Source organism: Atractosteus spatula, chromosome 16, assembly GCF_055471065.1.
Source record: "Atractosteus spatula isolate fAtrSpa1 chromosome 16, fAtrSpa1.hap1, whole genome shotgun sequence".
Taxonomy (NCBI): Eukaryota; Metazoa; Chordata; class Actinopteri; order Semionotiformes; family Lepisosteidae; genus Atractosteus; species Atractosteus spatula.
Genome location: NC_142721.1, coordinates 9,990,876 through 10,013,037, shown reverse-complemented (window position 1 = coordinate 10,013,037; position 22,162 = coordinate 9,990,876). Strand labels below are relative to the sequence as shown.

General features: G+C 36.4%; 1 protein-coding gene across 2 annotated transcripts in view; it reads left to right on the top strand.

The window, feature by feature from the left end:
* The first annotated feature begins 434 nt into the window (after window positions 1–434).
* Window positions 435–22,162, top strand: part of dnajc24 (DnaJ heat shock protein family (Hsp40) member C24) — a 23,941-nt gene continuing 2,213 nt past the window's right edge. The window contains exons 1-4 of one of the 2 annotated variants that reach the window (XM_088934921.1): window positions 435–489; window positions 1,147–1,305; window positions 13,345–13,483; window positions 20,839–20,907. In XM_088934921.1, coding sequence (XP_088791047.1) covers window positions 1,198–1,305; window positions 13,345–13,483; window positions 20,839–20,907 — 316 coding nt within the window. In that variant the 5' untranslated portion in view covers window positions 435–489; window positions 1,147–1,197. Of the gene's footprint in view, window positions 624–1,146; window positions 1,306–13,344; window positions 13,484–20,838; window positions 20,908–22,162 lie in introns of both variants that reach the window. The other variant, XM_088934922.1, reaches the window with a different exon arrangement.

Genomic DNA, 22,162 nt, shown 5'->3' with positions numbered 1-22,162 from the left:
ACTTAAATATGTTGTGCAGCTGTTTCCATGGCGATGGCGTCACTGTTACTGCAACTTCCCCGTTGTGTCTCATGCTATTAAGTCCGGTTGGAAAATAGCTTTCATAAAATACCTTCTTATAATTCACACAAAACTTTTTAAAATTGTAATCTTTATCAAAATACACGTCTTTACTTTTTTTAAAATGTAATAATTCATTAACAAAAAACTTGTATTTTTAATTGTGCATTTATTTAATTTTCTAGAGCGTGGTCCTTAATATAAAAAAAAGGTTTAGTATATGAGAAATAATAAATGCTTAATGGTTCTGTTTAAAATTACCCCGTATGATTGCTTAATCATATATGCTTGTCACTTTTATGCTATCTGTAAAATGTTATACAATTTAAAAGAAATATGTTCATGTTCATCAAAAACATGTTCTTAACCCTAGTTTCCCGGGGAAGTTAATAACGGAAGCAAACATTTCATGTGGTCTGAGACGGGAATGTAAGTGAAAATTTGGAAAACAAACTGCGGAAACGTTGTAATAAAGAATGGGGATAGCTTTCATGTTTCAAAATAACACCTAAAAAAATGAACAGTATTTCGTAGTTACAAGGTTTTAATGTTTAATTTAAAGGGTACGTAATGTTTGTTTTCGCACTTTTTACCTAGCGTTGCAGCTCTTTTTTAGTGAGCCAGTCGACAAGAATAAAATATCGAATCTACCCACAAAATATGGTGCATTTGCTAAAATCACATACTGTATTAATGCCGCTTCCAAGGCGTATTTGTGTGGCAGATTTTGAATGAGACGTACAGTACCTCTCTAGGGAAATGATTGTCGTAGTTTCCATTTGTAGCAAGAAGTTCACAATTTCACTTATGAAAAAACATTTCTAGATTAGCTAGTCGTTCACCACCTACAGTGCAATGCATTCGTCGAGGTAATCTCATTTCTGATGATCTTTTCGATGGTATTTACAAGAATGGGGTTTCTGTTTTCAACATTCACCTTGGAGTTTATAAATACAAAGACGAAATAATGTATTGTTATTTCTGTTGTAAATCCCACAACCCAGGATTGCCAGGAACCAATAAAAGAAAACATATTTTGAAGCCCATAAAAAAAAATTATAACGTAATTCTGCTTCTTTTAAACAGGTTTACTGACAGAGGATGTGCTAAACATGACAGATTTGTATTTTGACCGATATGACAGATGAAGGTGCTCTGCAGAAAGACTGGTATGCAGTACTTGAAGCCAGTCCATCAGATAGCTTGCAAGAGCTGAAACAGAAGTACCAGAAACTGGCACTCTTGGTAAGTATAATTAACTAGATGTTTTGTTTCTAATGAGGACATACCTTATATTTATGAATACAGTATAGTAGGGGGACTATTCAGCAACACTTGGAATCCACAGTGTCCTGGGGGGATGAGAGTCATGGTCTTATCAAATAAAAACATTACACTTGATCTTTTATCACCAAAGAAATATGAAATATAATATTGTAACATCTTAGGTTACTTTCTTGTGTGTTTAATAGACTCTTAAAATCTGATAAGTAATACTTATAATAATACTTCGTGGTGCTGCCTTGTGCCCATACAATGTGTCAGTCCACTTTTATATTGCATGGATGGGATCAGTAACCAGTTGTAGTCCTTTCTTAATAAGTGAGTCTTGTGGAATCTCAGGAAGTGGAAATACTGCAGTGGTCAGGGACTGATCAAAAAAGCTCACACTTGCCCTTCATCTGTTAAATTATTTGAGTGGATGGGTTCAGATCATATTAGAGTTTAGACGCCCTGATTCTATTTCTGTCCTTCCATTTAGTGGGCATAGAGAGCTGGAGGACCGTTCTTTGGACCGATGGCCATTAGTGTAGGATACGGAAATCCACCTTGAGGAATCTGGCTAGACTGGGCTGAAGTTGCAGTTTTTTCTCTGACCAAATAAGACTCTGTGCCAAAGGGTACAGTAGGCTCAAAGTGCTTTTATGGGGTGAACATGTGTATAGAGCCCTACTGGCTATATACTATACCTGATTCATGCCTCTGCCAGCAAGGATTCCATTCCAGAGAATTGTCATTCACCAATGTGAAAGGATTTAGCTGCCTTTCTTAAGTCTTAAATGAAAACACAGCACTGCAATTACTAATCTCCCTTATGCTCTGGTTCAAGAATAAACAGGTTATCTTTCCAAACAAGAATAGCTATTGCCCTACATCCTTATGCTTACTTACATCAAATACATTATGAAGAACATTAGGCCGGGGTTATTAATACCTGCTAATGGAAATGCAGTTCAGCTCTAATGCCCATGGAGATCTTTCTGTGAACTGGGATGCAAAGTCTTATTATTTTTTTAAATGAAGGATAAAGTAAGATCTGTGACAGTGCATTCATTATTTTCTGTAAGGCTCCAAGGAGGACAGACACATTTACTGTTCCTAATCAAAAATTAGTTCTTTTGAGGCATCCTATAGCAGGTCACCTTTTTTACTTTCTCACTTTATCCACAGCTCATTGACTTCAGATAACAAATTCTGCTATAATGTTATTTGTGTGAATATTGGCTATGCATGGCTATATGAAATCAAATATGTTTTAGTACACTTAATAGTACACAATTGGTGGTGAAAGCACCATAAACTCCAAGACTGATGATGCTTCAATCAATCTGGAAATTTACTTTTGTTTGGAGCTAATTGTTAGAGACCTTTATATAAGAGTTTAAGCTTAGTTGGTTTTATAGCTAAAGTACTTACTTAAAACAGTTTATATATAATGTATAGCCTCAGGAGAGTAACAGATTGTACAGTCCTTTTAAATCTAAGATACTGCATTTGGCTTTTTAACAAAATGCAGTCGCTAGTTTTACTATTTTTAATGTTACTGTTAAACGGATTACAGATATAAATCATAGAGGCAGTTTAAAATTTTTTCCAAAGATATAGTCTGCTATATAGCTTAAACTTTTAAATAAGAAAAATACATAAAGTTATTGCATTTGTTAAAATCTTATGTTGATACCTGAAGCCTGCCCTCAAATTCATACTTAATGATGTTATTATTTGGATTATTTAATCTTTGAGAGGAAAAGTGCAGTTTAAGCAGATTTGTATAATCCTCCATTTGCAGATCCATTTTAATTACAGTAACTCACCACAGTAAACGAATTTCAAACTAAAAAGGTGCAAATATGCAAATTTAATATGAAATAAACTCATATTATTCTGATGAAGTATCAGTTATGGCCAGAAGTTTTAAATACTGTAGTTGAGATATAGATATGATTCTTGTTTTATTTCAAACAAGTGTTCTTCATTTTCTATGTATGGAAGCTCCTCCTTATAATTAGTCTGTAAGAGGACACTTTGCTTATGCTTTTATTCATATTCTGCAGTCTTTGCCATTTTAAAAGACCTATTACTGTATCTTGAGTATCAGTGTGAAATTACTGTATGGGTGCACAGCAAGATTTCTTTAAGTGTGCTTGATTTACTTGCATTTGCTTAAACAAGTATACAGTACATAATTTCATTTAGGCATTTCCCTTTTTCTGAAGGATTATATTCTTCACATTGGAAAAAGAAGACTACTGCTATTTCACAGTGACTCTGTAACCTTAATGGTGTGGTGTTATAAAAACATTACTTGTTAGGACAGCAGTTCTAGTGCATTGGCAACATTAAGAATAGGACTACAGTAGAACTGTCAAGCCGCCTCTTTGGAATACAATAATCCACTAATTCACTTAAATAAATAGAAATGGCTTGAGGCAAATCTTAAGCACAATGCAGCTGGGTTTTTTTCCCCTAATAATGCTTTAAATTAGTCATTCCTTAAACATTAGGTGGCAGTAGCGTGATGTTATTGGCCTTTGCTCTGCCCTTGATGCTTGGCTTTTTACAGAGAGCATCGATACAAGCTGAGTAAAAAATGATTGCAATTTACATTGTGGAAGGAAAATGATGTATAGCCGTCCCTCCAAGTGTTTCCCATTGCCAGCCCTCTTCATTGTATTTGTGCCTTTCCTAGCTCCATTAGCTCAAGTAAATGAATATTTTACAATGCGTGCAAGAGAGGGCAATTAAAACCCGTAACTCAGAATGGAAGAAGGCACTATTAAATTCAAGCTTTTTATTTAGCGATGTATATGTGACAAATATCTTGGCTGGATGGGAAGAGGGAGTCAATTCTGTAAAGCAGTGTCTATTGTACATGGTCTAAAATATTTATTTTTTCCCTTACTCAAATGAAGTGGCAACACGAGGAAGCCAACCAAAAAATGACAGTTTTTTTTAAAAAGTCTTATGCCTTTCCTGTGTATGTTAAATTATATCACTCATTTATGTAGCTTGTTTTTAATGTATTATTCCTACCTGAAAAAGTGATAGTTGTAAATACAATTATTTAATAATGAACACTCAATAGTAGCAATAATAATTCATAATTGCAGCTACTCTTGTGCCTCAGAGACAGCACCAGTGACATTCTGTTTTAAATGGCCATCATACAAATTTGACACCTTTCATGGAGGTGTCTGGGTTTTCTTTAATGGTATTCCTAAGTGCTGGAGTGGTAAGTGTTCACAAGAACTGTTGGTGATGATGAGTGGAGAAGAAAAAAAGATAACAGTGCAAATGTGTTTCCAGCTAAGTTCTGCATTTAGTAACTAGACGTCTTTGGCAGTACGACATTTTTTGACAAAAAAAGAAGGAAGGAACAAAAAAAAAGAAGGAACATGCAGTTCAAGGCTGGACTTTAGTCTGACAAATGTTAAAGGCACTGAGAAATCGCAGAACACCTAAAACCTTACTGTTAAATACCACGGTCGACATCTGATGGAGCTCATACACATTAAAACAGGGATTGGATTAAATTTCCCTGTCATTGGCCACCTCCATATTAATGTATTACTGTGATTCATGACAGGAGTATCAATGGAATAGTATCAATTACAATTTTTCCTTTCACTGCACAAAAGCTAGCTACACTGTAGAACATTTTTGAAATCAAAGAGAACCTTGTATGACAGCCTGAATTGTTATCACTGGGAGACAAAAGGTATTTTCAAGGCTAAAGTACCTAGCTGAACACTTCACACCTGTGAGCAGATAGTGTCTGTACTCTGACAATAAGATCAATGAGCATGTTACACATATAAACCCTGCAGGTGAGAGGCAGCTATGGGGAAAAGTGTGTGTCTGAATATTATACATACAGGAACAAGTAAAGGTTTATTCCACGCTGAAAGGAGAAGAAAAGAAACAACGTTTCGGCTGTGGAGCCTTACAGTACATGCATTTGGTAAGAACCAGCAGAACAGAACTGAATCTTTCACAATTCTGCAAAAAAGTGGCTGAATATAATATGAACAAATTATAATTTTCTAATTCCAATAGAAAATTAGTTTACACACACAATATTCTGCAAAGGTTTGTGAAGTTTGGTCCTCAGATGATAGACAACGAAAGTAAAAAAAGATTATAAAAGTTCCTTGGCTCTTTAGACTGCTATGCACTCCTTGTACCTTGCCCTAGTGGCCTTTTGGCATGGTGGTTAGCACTGCTGCCTCACAACTCCAGGATGCTGGGTTCGATTCACCCTGGCTGGCAGGCTGTGTGGAGGGATAACAACACGTTATCCCTGTGCTTATATTGGCAGACACTCCAGTTTTCTCCCACCTCTTAAGGACACACAGGAGAGGATTGATTGGCTACTCTCAATTGCCCTATAGAGCTTACTCCCTGGTGACTATTAGATGGCTGAAAATGGCTGAAGTGCTGAAATCTTAAACTCAAGTAAAAAGGGGGCAGTTTACTGAGCATTTTGGCTACAAAAGCTCTTTTTGGAGTATTTTGACTCTGTGCTTTTATAGTGACTGTGACTGTTTCTATTTAGCATGGCTAAAGACTGTGAACATATCTTAAAGACTGAACGTCTTGTTACAGTGAACAGTCCTGTAACAAAAGTAAAGTATGAAAATACAGTATGTACATATACCTATATAACTTATAACATGAAGTTAAGATTGTTTAAAAATTTAGTAGCCTTTATCACAGAATTTAAACAGGATCAATTTTAATTCATATGTCCACAATAAATTACAATAAGTGATCTCAGAGTGTTCATTTTCAAGAGGCAGGAGAGTTTTCAAGTACAGCTGTCATTTAAACTTCAAGCAGACGTCCTTAATGTTATTTTCCGTCCAGTTAGACAAAAGCATGAGCAACACTCACTCGCTGCACACCACCGCATCCGTCGTTGTTCTTAATTTAAAGACGACGTTTCTGTTTCAGCGAGCAGCAGTTCATGCCAGTGCTGTTTACATCAAATTAACACCCTCATGCCTTTATTTCACTTACTGGCCCTCCTGAAGATAGCAGTTCCAACACTGCAGTTGTATTACATGACTTTATAATTTGTAAGGACTACATGTGATTTCTAATGAATAAGCAGGGGAGAGTTCTGGAGGAATTCTTAAATGTTATTCAATTAAAACATTTTGAGGGAGGACTTGCACTTTGAAATCTTTAGATGTGTGGTGATATACTGTATCAACAGCCAATACTCTTTCCTGACTCCTGCTGTCTAGCTTACTCTGTTCTTCCTCTGAGTCTTCACTGAGTTGCAACATCTATTATAACTCTCTGATCTGTGTATAATGGCTTTTTTCTGTACACGCATTCCTTATAACGGACGCTTGCTACTGAGCTGAGTACAACTGAGCACAGATCTGAAACTAACATTTCAACCTACTGAACTCTCCCCAGGCCAGCTCCTTAAACCACCCCAGCAGCTGATGCTTGAAGCTGTCCCAGCAATCAGGTGAAGCATCTAAGATCGCTTATTAGATTAAGGTCCATGCACATTCTGTTATCATACATAAAAAACTGGACATATTACATGAAGAAAGGTCCACTAATGAAAAAAGTAATTTAAAGAAATGCATTACATTTTTGAAAAAGTGTATTGTCAATATTTTGCCATTTATAAATGTGTTTTTCTATAGTGTAATTTAAAAGGACAACTAACACCTTGGTACAAAGGTGATCTATTTCCTGTTTCGCTGAAAAACTATATTTTTTATAATAAGATGAATCTATTTTTATCCAAACGTATTTTGTTGTTTTGCATCTTTTGAATCAATCCTACACAAGCTGGCTCAGCTATTTTGTTTTGGTTGCTATAACACCCCTTTTCACATTATTTTAAGAATGTATATTATGTTATTTAAGACTGTTCGAGTGGGGACAGTAGGTTTTCAGCACTTGTATTTGGATCACGAACACAGCCAAGAAATGACTAGTCTGCAATCATGAGTTTTAGATTAACTGTTGTGGTCAACAGTTTACCACACATGTTGACTAATTATTTATTGTGCTGCCAGAAAACATGAATCTACTCTGTGATCTCATTTTCTTCTATGTAAGTCAAAAACAAATTTGATCAGCTAGGTAGGTAATTAGCATTATGCAGTTATTTTTTGATAATATTTATTTTTGGTGTGAGGCCTGTGAGGTTAACCTGAGTGCAAGAAGCTCTCTAAGGGAATAATCATTATACTCTCAAAAACCTGGCAGATATAATTAACCTTTAGACTTGGTGTTTTTAATGTATAAACCCTTGTACAGGTACAGTTACCTTGCGACCTTTTGAGTGTGTGTTTGTTCTGTCTTACTGCTGGAAGGTGTGGCAGCTTGGGGATCTCTGGGCCGACACTGCAGTGTCATTAATTTGGCAGAATGATCAATTAATGAAGAGAAGGGCATGAAAGCGTTGACAGAACATACTACCTAATTAGAACCTGATGAACCATGTAGCCCTCAAAGCAAGGTGTGCTCTACATTTGGTAGGTAACAAGCATCTTAAAAAAGGAAGAAGCCTGCATGTCTCTCAGGACCAATAGATGAAGCGAAATGTTAATTTTGGCATCTACCTGTATCTATAAAAGCATGATGATGTATTTCTGAATTCAATATAAATTTCATGTAAAATACTGATAATTGTGGAATTGACTAGATATGTTCAGGAGAAATCATTTTGTATGAGCTGGTGATATAAAGTGATCTTTATTGTTAATTATATAGATACAGTATACTGTAGAGAATTATATAGGGTTCTGAGAGAATTTTTTTGTGAACCCCAATGTATTTAGGAGAATAACAAATTCCTAGCGTACTACCCTTTTTTTAATTCAAATCATTCTTCTCTTAAGTATTTTTATTTATAACAATTTCTATATTTTGTGATACTCAGTGGTATATGACGTAGAAGAAAATAAAAAGTGAAGTGTATTTCAGTGTATGTAAAATAATAAGTGAACCCCTAGTTTACTTTGCACTAGTAAGGGGGTAATCAGAGCCAGGTGGTTAAATAATTGGGTAACAGTCCTGTCCTTTATAATGATCAGAAACCTTGTGAGTTTGGCGATAACAATAGGTTTACAACAGGTTAGTGGAAACAGTATGCCATGATTAAAAGAGATTTTTGTGCACCTCAGGCGAATTAGTTGATGATCGTCTGTCTGGAGAGCTACAATAAACAGTTTCTAAAATCTACTGTTAGACTGACAGTCTACAAATGGAAAAAAATCAAATAGTCCATGGTGACTCTACCCAAGAGCAGTCATCCATGAAGTCAAAAAGGAGCCCCTGAGTAACATCTGAAGATCTGTAATAATGCCAGTGATCATGCCTCAGCCATTATGAAAAGACTGAGTGGGAATGGGTTTCATGGCAAGAGTGTCAGGATTAAAACATTGCTCCCTAAAAAGACCAGTTCACCATCTCAAGTTTGCCAAAGCGCACCTAGGTGATACACAAGACAATCAATTGAGAAGAGTCATGGTCTCTTCAGTCATGGACTGAAGAGTCAAAACGTTTTGGCCACAATGAGAAATGTTTTGTGTGGCAAAAGCCAAACTCCTTTTTAACAGGAGAACCTCATTGTGACCATCAAACATTGTGGTGGGAGTATCGTGGTTTGGGACTGGTTCTCTTTGCCAAGCGCACTTTATTCAAGTCCAAACTCTTTCTTCATGATTGTTATTCATTTGACTGATACTCTTATCAATGTACCCATATGGGATCTGAACCCAAGGCCCTCCAGTATAGATTTCAGAGCCCTAAATGCTACATACTGTACTACCACCCACGATTTGGCCAATATCACACAAGTCTGAATTATATGTTTCACTCATAAATTCAAGTACCTATCCCTAACTTTACACTTTTTATAGTCCTGTAATGCTTTTTTCAACTAAGAAAAGCATAGAAGAAAGATTTTATTAATATTAATTTTATTGTAGCAAAGGTTGATTTTTAATACTATGCCATTACAATAAATGTGCTGTTAATTTCCACAAGCTTACTAATGGGTTTAGATTTTAATTGGATTCCTGTGGCTTTTTGGCATGTAAAATGAGCTGTTAGAAAAGTCCCTTTTCTGCTCAATGTTCCCAACACAAATTATTTTCTACTGAAATTAACTTGGCTCCAGCCATACACAGTGCAACTTGTATTCCTCTAGGTGAAGTAATTGCAATTCTCTGAGGTGACTGCAAGACATAGGTGTTGTTAGCAACAAACAGTAGCTATGGATTTTCTGGATGAGAGAAATTTTTTATCTAATAAGTGAAGGTCTGGTTTGTGTGGTGGAATAGAAAGCACTGAATCTCAGATACTGCTTCAGAGGTTGTAAATAAAAATTAGGAGATTTTTGGATATTACTTATTTTTAACAACATTGGAATAGTGCATTCTATAAAGCACTGAACTTTTTACCTGTGATATAAAAAAATGAGTGCAAAACATATAGCATCAGATGTGAATATCACAAGTGTGATTGTGGGGAATTCCTTATGGCTAATGGACCAGTGTTATGCTTCCTACTCTGTGAAAAGTTGACATTGGGAAAAAACCTTGAGAAACTTTCCAAAGAAAGAAGACAAATGTGTGTATATCTGAACTCAGGCTAGGAGGAAAATCATCCATTTCAGTTTAATAGTAATTTCTAAATTCTAAAAGTTGTGTGGTGGTTAATACTGCTGCTTCATAGGTCTTAGGTCTTGTGGTCAGTTCTGGGCTGCTTTTGATAGGGAGTTTTCATGTTCCTCCCATATTCTTGTGAGTTTTTTCCCAGTGCTTCAGTTTCCTCTTACCTTGCAAATACATGGTGTTTAGATTAAAACGGTTTCTCTAAATTGGATCTGTCTGTTACGTCCCCACTATGGCTCAGTCTAGGGGTGAATGGGGACTAACATATGAGCCACTAACATAACAGCCAGAAATACACAAACAAACAAAATAAACACTACACTATTCTACAACCCAATACCCTCTAAATCTCTCTCCCGAGAAAGGGGTGGCAAAGCCAAAGCAAAGTCTTCCGTAAGATATCTGTCTACTCTATCTAAACTAAGCTATAACGGAAAACTAAAAAAACACAGATACCACAACAATCCCAACCCTACACCACAGCCAAGAAAACAAATTCGATACGTCTCACGTTTTTGCCGTTTCTTCCTCTAACACCTCTTTTCCACACACTCTCTTTAAAACCGGACCGCTCTCTTCAACCAATCCAGAGAGAGACCCAATTTAGGGACACACCCCCCTCCAAAAATGGACCCACGCACAGGAGGGGAGTAAAAAAAAAACAGAACGTAACAGTGTCCCTACAGTGGGCTTGAATCCCATCCAGGATGTTGTTCTGCCTCGTACCCTGTGACTTTGAGGTTAGATTTTGGCTCAAGCATCTCTGTATAGGATGGAATTGCTGGTGATGATGGATGAATGAAATACTACGGAAATGCAGAAAGTAGATCACCTGTAGATATATTAGATGATGTGGCAAGTTGTTGTGCTTTTTGTCCATTATGGTTTTAATTCTGTTCGATATGACTAACACCTGCCTTACAAGAGCAGCAATATTTGCCAAAGACAGTGCTGTGAATGACAATCTTGAAATAGTGTCATTTTGATATCATGTCAGCAATCTAAATAAACAGGTTATTTTAAACAGAAACTACAAAATAAAAGTTGTAGGTACTTAAAAGTATCTTCTTAATAGACTTTGAGTTGTGGACTAGTTGCTTTTCTTAGTATTTTTCAACATTTTTTACCATTCATTTGAGAATTGGGCAGGGTTTAAATTTAAATCTCTATATTGGTAATCAATATAATCTTCTTTCCCTTTATTGTATATATAAGGAACCTTTTAAGTAAATTGAATCAATGCCCACATATCAAAGCAATGTTAAATGTAACAGAAGTAGCTGCATTTGGGTTGTTTTTAATTAAGATGTAGAACAGAAGATTTAAAGTAGAGGCTCAACAGTCCTAATAGGTTTAAATGCTTTAGATTTTGTGGATTTTACCATGAAAGCTGCATGATAGATTTTAGAAAACTGCATAACCATTTCCTTGGGGTCTTTCTTTCCTGCTATTGTTATAGGTCAAGGTGATCTGTTGCAGAGTGTACTGTGAAATACTTCAATCCATACAGATGGAAGTAGTTAGTAAAGTGTTTAATAAGATACGGTATTATTCATGGTAGCATTTGTAACCTATTAGTTATTTATTATTGGTATTCTTTATTGTGAATAAAGAATAAAAGATGTTTTTTTTTCTGTTAACACCAATAATAATACTTTATTAGAAAGTAAACAACAGGCACAAACACAAAAATGGCTTCCCTACACAATAGCTGAGTACTTTTATTAATTTTAACAATTTTGACATTGGTTCCTTTATATTGTTGTTTTATTATATTCATACTAAACCTCTAAATTAATTATTAATTTAAGATTTTAAACCCTGAGATTTCTCATAGGCATTATGGAAAAAGTGTCTGCATTATGTTCCTCATTATCCTAATCTTCCTTTTCCTGGTCTGCTTCTTTCATAGATGACCATTAAATGAAGTCTTTCTCTTGAGCACTTGAGTATTTGTACATTTCCACTCCTTTTTTATTGTCTCTGCCCTTTTAAACTGCAGAGCTTTGATTGCTGAGAAACAATTCAAAATGGATGAGAAGAGCACCTGGCATTAAACAAACGAATACAGTCCCCAATCACAATGCAGAATGTTGTTTCGGATTCCAGCTTCAAAAGCCTGCTAATGATTCTTTCAATCAAGGCATGATGTTGGTGTTTGGCTTGTAGTAAAGTTGATTTTTTTCTTTCTTTTTGGTACATCCGTTTACAAAGTGGAAACAAAAAAGATAACATCTGAGTACAGGCACTCTGAATTTTAATTAGTTTTAAAAGTAATTGCTTGAAATGATTAGTTGAATTCAGTTAGTCTTCCTGTTACTTAAAATTAAAAATATAATTATGCTCGACAGTAATTGGCCTGCCAGGGACTGTTGGTTATTGTAGTTCGGTATCAACCCATGCATCATTACTTGAGTTTGGACACGGTTCAGCTTCTGAACTACAGCGACCATACAAACACAAACACACACACACACGCAATGCCCTGCCAGTCAGTGCCAGATTATAATCACCATCCGGCTGAATAGTTGCTAGAAAGGATCTAAGTTGTTTTCTGTCCCGCCCCGTCTCCCCCCTCTCCCCCAGGCAATACTAAATCATTCAATGGTGAAAACTGCAACCCTCACTATTCTCTGGGTAAATCTCCGGATCTGAAAACCTGCAGGAAAAATTACTGAGTGGTTTTATCAACTATAAAAACATTTGAGCAGGAATGCCAAACTGGGAGCAAATGTGAAATTTCCTCAAGCTATTTTGATAGTTACAGGAAAATAGTCCTTCCAAATTAATATTAATCATGAAATGACTATCTTTTTTTATTTAGTGTTTGTAAAAGGAGAAAAAAATAGATTGCACGGCTTTAAAGATAAATAAGTAGGCATCTCAGGAATCCAAAGGCTTATGATTTTTCAGCCTGTACTTTTTGTAGCTTTTTTGTTATTCTCTCTTTCCCATGTGATTGTGAAAGCCTGTCTATCCTGAAGATTTTTTATTCTTACATATTGTATAGCATTGCCTCAATCTATTTTTGTTTGCTTTACTCAGCCTCTTTTGGTAAATTGTCCAGAAGACGAGCAGGTCCATCAGCAAATTACCCAGAAAATGCTGTCAGTGCAGGTTGTGACATCAGGTTTTTACTGGCAGATTCTCAGTGACTCCTGTGGTCTAATTAACCTGGCTTGCAATCTCCTGTGTCTGAATGGTGGTGGCTTTTTTGTGTATCTTGTATGCCCCCTACCCCCAACTGTAGTCCCCATCAATTCCCACCTCAGTGCAAATAAATCTAAGTTTATTAAGGCATTGGATGCTGCTATGTTTTTTTTTCACTTTCCTTTCTCCCTCTGATTGGCAGTATCACCCAGATAAACAGAGTCCAGATGTGCCACCAGGAGAGGTGGAGCAGTGTGTTCAGAGGTTCATCGAAGTTGACCAGGCATGGAAGATTCTTGGCAATGAGGAGACAAAGAAAAACTATGACCTACAGCGGCATGGTAGGTCTCTACTAAGCAGTACATTGAGCTTTGAAGTGCAGTGTGCAGCCTCCATTAAATATTTGTGTGTGTACAGTCCTATCACCACACTGATTGTATCTCCTTGATATTTTACCGCGTTAACCTCAGCTTGAATTAATAAGTTGAAACCTTTGAATGTTGATTTTCCTGCACACTGGTAATTTGACAAAACTTTGTTCATCCTATGAAATATTTGTGTTTCAGAAACTCTTGAGTTCCAGTGCATCTTTATGAGATTGATCCCATAAATCATATTAATAAGCTTTTGTCTATCTTAACAATCACTACACATTTTTTTACAGAAATTTTCGTGTTTGTTATAAAAATGATTATTAATTATGAGAATATTAATGAGAAGAAAAGTTGCAACCAGCCAGCTTAATACCAGTCTGTTTTGTTTCCCCTAATACTCGGTATTATATAGTGAGTGAATGGTCAAACTGTACACAGCCGGAATATCCCTGAACAGAATCTGAAAAGGTCACTTCAGTTGAAGCGTAAACAAACCTAGTTAACATGACTCAATTTATGCAAATTTCCAAGATTTCCTCGATATGTCTCTTAATGCACTTGTCTAAAGGCTACTTAGAATTTATATGTGTATGTGAACGTGTGTGTGAAGAACAGTTATTAAAGAAAAGCAAATATATTAAAGAAAATATGTGAAAAGGGGGGTCAATGGGCATTAAACTATGTTACAGGCAAGCACAGTGTTTTGTTTCCTTTATATTTCTCACAAAATGCTTTCTTGGAGCAGAGCAAGGCAGTTGGGAGTAAGAAAAGGGGGGAAATATAGGTCAGGCCTGTCACACATGGGCTACCATTACATGAAGTGATAGGCTGCCTTTCTCCCCTTGCCTGAGGAAAGAGGTCCCTCAGCCTTCCATTAGAAACTTCAATAAATGTACATCCACCCAACACCATTAATGGGGAGAGTCACTAATAGTGTATTGCCTGTGGGGAAAACACTCAGCCGCGCTCGGTAACACACTCTTGTCCAGCATTGACATGTATGCAACATTACTTTTCAAAGTGTCTGATGAAAGCACACTGCCCTGCGTTGCCTGGTATTGACTGCTTTCCTATTGTACAGTGACACACAATCGAAGCTTTCTCTCTTGCAAAGATTTAGGTCCTACCGGTGATGTTAAAAGAACTTTTTTTGAAAAATAAAGGCTTAGTTATGTTAGGCAAAAAGGGTACAGAAGAAAATGATCATGTTGTATCATACCCATGTGTACATATTGTTATAGAAAATGTGTTATCTCAGAATTCAATATAAATGGAGAAACAGGGATGCTATGTACCATGTACAGTAGCTTGTAAATATTGCATAGCTTTAAAGCTTTAAGTATGTTTTCCTCTTTCCCTCAAGGTTTCTTTCTTGCCTTTATAATTAAAAATATCTCATCCTGAACTATGCATTGCTATGCTCTGTGTCATAAAGTTTAAGTGTAGGGTGTCTATAGCAAGCTTTTTAAGGAAGCTCTGGTTTCTTTATAACATAGATCAATCCTTAAAGCTGGACTTTAGGTAGTAATGCCTTATCCTGTCTGTTAGGGCTATTTTTGTGTCGTGTTTTGTTTTTCAGATCTTTGCATGAAGGTTTGTTTTTCAAAATAACAGAATGTAAATTGGGGAGTTAGATGTAATAATTCTTCCTTATGTGGTTCAGCCACATTATGTACCCATCCTGTTTTTTAATAAAGGGACATACATATGATATTTAAAACTGTTCTTGATTTAATCTAAAAATATCAAAAAATATTTTTGATTGCCCCACGTTAATCAAAATAATACATTTAGCATTGAAAGCAAATCTGGTAAATAAAACCAACAAACCATCTCCTTTTTGATATAGTGGGAAGTCTTTTCACTATGTTACTTTTGCTTCATTGGTTTGTTTTATGTAATATTCATTATGAATGATGAAAAAAATATTCACATTACTGTCTAGGAAGATATGGGTTCTTTAGAAATAATAGTTAAGGATGATTTGTTCACATAACATAATCAAATGATCTAGAACAAAATGCTGAAAAATACATGTCTAAATATAAGTTACAAGCCTACATTTTTATTTCCATTCTAGCAGAATTTCTGCCATAGATACCATAAACAAGTGCTCACCAAGCGAGCACATGATGGTTACATAAAATATTGGTGCGTTTTCCTTTCTTTGTGAAAGCATGCAATTACTCAAAAAATAATTGAATTGAAAGTGAAGACATCTTAGTATAGTACGCCTAGTTTATAATCAGGCTGCCCCTGGTCCTGCATCTCTGTTATTGCAGTGTTTAAAATCACAGTTTAGTCATGCTTGAATAATTACAAATCATTTTATCATTTAATGTGCACCGTTTAATTGCCAAAATACAGTGGCCGTTTCACAAGCTGATGTCATATATCTTTCGTGTCTTAGTATGTCGCCTTAATGGGGCTGTGAAAGCGTTTTTTTTTTCTGTTGCTGTGAATGACCTGGCAAGACCCCTTGTAAAGCTTTATTGAGCTGAGCTGCTAATAGTTGTTTAATGTTATTCTGCGGCCTAAAGAATCTTAGTAGTTCTTGCTTTTAAGCTGCTTCAATTGCAGACCCGTAAACCGTACTGATCAGTCATTCGCTGTGTCCTCTGACCTGACAGACGGGACAATAGAGTCACAAAATCCCTCCATCTCGCATTGTCAGACCGAACCATTGTTGAAACAGCTCTTGGAGTTTGGGTGGATTGCTCTTTAAGATTCCTAACACCTTTTAAGCAGATGTTTGCAAAGGAACATGAATGTAACCTCCAAATGGCTTGCTGTCATCAGGAACCTAGCCCCTTTTGGTTACTGGTTCATTCTAAACTGGCATTTAAATACGTGCACATATGGTCAATCACATATAATAGATTTAAAAGCTCTTTTAAAAAATATAGGCCTTTTTCTGTTTTTCATTGGTTAAGATGTTAAGACTGGGATTCTGTATTCCTGAAATAAAAGGAATACAGAAAAGCAAAAAGGAACAAAAAGATCCCCTTCAATACATATCTGAACAAAATAATTTTTCAGTGACTTATTTTCTGCAGATCTGGGTCCTGGATGTCCTCTTGCCAACCAAGTGGAGCTAAAATAATTTTCTGATTAAAACAATAAAACATTTATATTTTCTTTAAGTTATCAGCAAGGTAAAGCTATGACAATGAATTACATCTGTTTTCTTTTTTGAAAAGTCTGATAAAGAAGAAGCTGTGACTGGAGGTTTGTTGTGAAATCGAATAGTTTGCCTCTTCTGGGAACTGGTCACTTTGAGTGACTTGTTGAGGATTGGAAGAGGCAGGTGGAGGGGTTAATGGTTTGTTTTCAGATGTATATCTGCAATTTAGGTGTCTATAAAATGCCCGGCGATGTCTGATGATTTTTCTCATTATTTCTAAAGACTGGCTTGTCTAATTTGTTGACACTTTCACTCTTCACTAGTTCTCTCTGTATTTTTTTTTAAGACTCCAGGGAATAGACAGTGAATATTTCATTTAAAACTACCTTACAGTCCCACTTTCATGAAGCAGAGAGCCTGCACAGGCCACTCTCAAAACCAATTAAAGAAATGAATGTTAAAAAGCAGAACCTGTTAAGTGCTAATTGCAGTTTTGTCACAAATGGTTTTATTTAAGGCTGATTGAAATGGAACGAAGTGTTAAATTTCACATTTTTAGATCTGGAATTTTTTCCTTTGCTCATTGTTTAGCTGCTGGGTCTCAGTGTTATTTCATATTGTTTACTTAGAAAAAGAATGCAACATTTACACATAATAAACTGTGATGCTTTTATTCTATATTTTAGGGGGTACAAAAGGAAATTAAGTTCTTTAAAGACATGCACCTAAACCTTGCCAATAACTTTCTGAACTTGCATTTAAATGTAAATAAATCGTTTCATGACTGAATTTGTGTAACTATGTGCGGTTTTTATTGTCAGACTACATCTACCTGTTCTTCCTTTTGTGTATTGCTGCAACACTCCATCTTAGTTTTTTATATTTAGGTGTCAAGGTTTACTTACAGTGCTTTGCTAGGATACCTCACCTGTAATTAAAGATACAATCATGAATTTCCTTTTCCCTGAATTGTCCATGAAGTTTCCTTATCTCTAAAGCTAGTCAAATAGAGTGAGAAGGCCAAAACCTTAAGGAGCCCCTGTAAAAAGATGGTCTGGAGAGCAGCAGCAGAGATGGGGTTAATAGACATGAAACAGCAGATTGTCATGACGACCCTTCCCCTGTCGCAGCCGTGTCCCCTGGGAGCTTACAAGTGGGGCCTGCTGGAACCATGTGCTGTCAGCGGCTCCCCCAAGCAGCCCTTTGCTTAGCACTCTTCTTCAGAGCAATAATTTGCTCCCATCAGCAGCCGGGGTTCCTGTGACAGATCAAACACGCCCCCCACAGCAAGCTGAGGCATCTTTGATCTGACTTTGTACTTTAATCCACTGACATGTGTGCGCACTTCTTCAGGTAGCCACCCAGGACTCCTGGTGGATTCAGATGTGACAAAGACTGCACATGGCTACTGTACCGAGAAGAAGCATTTTCAGGAATTGTCGTCCTTTCAATTTTACACCATTTTTCAAAGATAATTTTCATTTGGTACTGCTCAAAAACCTCTGTGCTTTGGGCAGAGTTCATCTTGGATATCTTCATTATAGAGCACTTGACAAGTGGTAGCTGGTGATTGTGCTAAAAAGTTTCACAAATTACTTTTGGCTTTGCCTTTGCAAATTCTTTGTCTAGGGTGGAATACACTATCTTGATTTCTTAAGTATCTGTATCAATATATTTATACACTGTTGCTTATGATGCTCAATCACATCATAAATAGGGTTCATATATTAGAAATGGGGAACCAAAGCTATTTTTGTGACTTTGTCTGGTACCTTAAAAAACAATATTGTAGGTAAAATAGTGCATTGGAATGGATAACAGTAATTTATTATATGTTCTTCCATGAGAGTCCTGTGTAGCTACAGCCCACTTTATATACTGTACAGTAAAATTTGCCCTTTGTTATTGTGCTGCAGTACTTGGGCAAGTCTACAGTTAAAATGCATAATGTCACAAAGATTGAAGAGACCTACCCCCTGCAGCCAAAGTGTGGACATGATATGCTGTTAATGAATTACGACTTACAGATGTTTGTTGTAGCTTCCTCTAGGTGGACCTTGAAGGTAGAATCTTTTCTTCTTGTGCCCCCTTGTGCATGTCTTGATGACTCAGTGATCAGCATACTGACTTCATATACTCATATACTGTACATATACAGTGTATATGCTGTAGTTATTTGCTGTACCACAAACCATGAGATTAAGCCACACTACGCTGAAGTACACACAAGATTATATGTGGCTGATCTTGCAGTTATCCAGTGGACTATAATGTTTATAGTGCCCTGAAAGAGCAGTGTGTTCTGTACATTCATAGACCACTTGTATGACTTTCTTCATTCTTAATTATTATTCAAAGCGAGAAGCAAAGTTTAAGGCTTAAATAAAATGGATAAGAAACCAACTAATTAATTCTCATTTTTAAAGATTAGATTATATAATATTTAGACCTTAAATATTATATAAAACAGATGCTGTTTCTAAAAAGAAATCCCAGCCACGTGATTTATAGTTTTACTGTATGAAATTAGTCAGTAATATAAAAACAAATGTCAAAACATTTTAATTGCCCTACATTTGTAGAATAATATGTGTATTTAGAAAAAAATTCAGTGCAGGATGGGAAATAATACAATCATGCACAGTTAATGACATTATCTTCCATTTTGATTTTAGTGCAATATTTGAGAAATAGTTATATAACATACAGAGTGTGTGATTTTAGTTTTCCCTTAATTAAGGTATTGCTGCTACCACATGAGAAGCTGGTGGTGTTGGCAGTACACTGTGACTATGTTCAGTAAGCATATTTCCTCAAACTGGAAATGACTGAAAGAAACCTGATACCTTCTGCAGATGGTGAAAAGACTAACGGAAGTGAGATCTTAATTTAGAGAGTCAATAACCTTGCTGCCCTTAATACTGTAAATTGGTACTATCGTTGGAGCATTCTGTGAATCCTGGTGTACAAGTCTTTAAAACAGTGTTATAGGTTTCTAAATTAACTGTTTTGCGTGTTCATTGCTTTTATAAATAAAATAGTGGAGTAATTTTTGAAAACTTCAGGTGCAGTAGCTGGTTTACTGAGAGGTTTATATAAATATTGCACAGATAAATGGAAATAACATTTTCAATTGAGGTGGAGGATTATTATTAAATATTAAAGAATTTAAAAGCTTTGCTTTACCAGAAGAGGCAAAGACAAGGTAAACTTGAAATGAGTAACTTTTTCTTCAATTATTTTGTGAGAGCAATCATCCTTTTTATTTGCATGGAGCTGCTTAATAAGCTTTCTTTCCCCCAGCAGGTGCTGAAATGTGTTACTGTCTTGAAAATGCTTGAATGTTTTAATTATATGTATACCTCACAGACCTCTAATTATATCATACTATATATCACCGTTATTGGCAGGAAATGGAACTTTCAGCACCCTTATCCCACAGGAGGCCACAGCAGTACTAACCGGTTCACACTTATCTAACAATTAGCATAAATGTAATACCCTTTGCCGAGGTATTAAAATCACTTTACAATCAAGTAACAGAAAATGTGGCCATAAAGCAGTTATGTAAAGTTATGTATATAAAGGCTGTCCTTAAGAGAGTACTGTACAACCACTAGTAAAATTGCTGTTACAAAGTTTTACCCTTTTCATTTAAAAAAAAGTATGATTCACAATGCCTATATAAAGGCTTATTACAGATGAAAATTCCCAGATGCAAGAGAAATACAAATGTATCTAAATTATTTATGCCTCTTGCATAAATGTCAGTCTATATTTTAAATTTAGAGAGATAGCTTCTGGCAGGAGGGTCTCTGTTTGAAATTCATTCCCCAAGAAAATCTTTTATATTATTTGAATGTGTGCTGGTTTAAGCACGAAAGTAGTTTGCACGGACACAAAGGGGTGGGATAGAAATAATACAAACCCACAGGAGCTGGACGGGGTCAAGCCAGCTTCAAAAAACACAGTACATGAAGATGCTTAATACTGCAGCACATCACAGGGTAAAGATGTGTTTAAAGAATTGAGAAGGTAAAAACGCAGATAATGTATCTTAGAAGAGGCCGAATGAGAAGATCGGCAACATCTCTGGCTTTCAATATCACACAGGAGATACAAAGGAAACCTTCGCACCTATATCAATAAGCAATGCATTGAAGCATTTCATTGTGCAGTTGTTTCTTCTCATTTACAGCTGCTGAACTGAAGCAGGGATGGCCCATTGATGCTCATGTGCGTCTTGAAGATATGACGTGGCAGGATGGCAAGTATAACATCACATGTATCACCTTGTTGTGAACAGACATATTTCCCAACAGTACAGATCAGTTCATTGGTAAAAGGGGCAGTTTTCTCTATTGATAAATCCATCTTTCATTGGTCAGTTTTATCCCCTTAAACTCACTGACAATGTACAGTGCCTTGCGAAAGTATTCGGCCCCCTTGAACTTTTCAACCTTTTGCCACATTTCAGGCTTCAAACATAAAGATATAAATTTTTTATTTTATGTGAAGAATCACCAACAAGTGGGACACAATTGTGAAGTGGAACGAAATCTATTGGATTTTTGAAACTTTTTTAACTAATAAAAAAATGAAAAGTGGGGCGTGCAAAATTATTCGGCCCCTTTACTTTCAGTGCAGCAAACTCACTCCAGAAGTTCAGCGAGGATCTCTGAATGATCCAATGTTGTCCTAAATGACTGATGGTGATAAATAGAATCCACCTGTGTGTAATCAAGTCTCTGTATAAATGCACCTGCTCTGTGATAGTCTCAAGGTTCTGTTGAAAGCGCAGAGAGCATCATGAAGACCAAGGAACACACCAGGCAGGTCCTTAATACTGTTGTGGAGAAGTTTAAAGCCGGATTTGGATACAAAAAGATTTCCCAAGCTTCAAACATCCCAAGGAGCACTGTGCAAGCGATCATCTTGAAATGGAAGGAGTATCAGACCACTGCAAATCTACCAAGACCTGGCCGTCCCTCTAAACTTTCAGCTCAGACAAGGAGAAGACTGATCAGAGATGCAGCCAAGAGGCCCATGATCACTCTGGATGAACTGCAGAGAACTACAGCTGAGGTGGGAGAGTCTGTCCATAGGACAACAATCAGTCTTACACTGCACAAATCTGGCCTTTATGGAAGAGTGGCAAGAAGAAAGCCATTTCTCAAAGATATCCATAAAAAGTCTCGTCTAAAGTTTGCCACAAGCTACCTGGGAGACACCCCAAACATGTGGAAGAAGGTGCTCTGGTCAGATGAAACCAAAATCGAACTTTTTGGCCACAATGCAAAACGATATGTTTGGCGTAAAAGCAACACAGCTCATCACCCTCAACACACCATCCCCACTGTCAAACATGGTGGTGGCAGCATCATGGTTTGGGCCTGCTTTTCTTCAGCAGGGACAGGGAAGATGGTTAAAATTGAGGGGAAGATGGATGCAGCCAAATACAGGACCATTCTGGATGAAAACCTGTTGGAGTCTGCAAAAGACCTGAAACTGGGACGGAGATT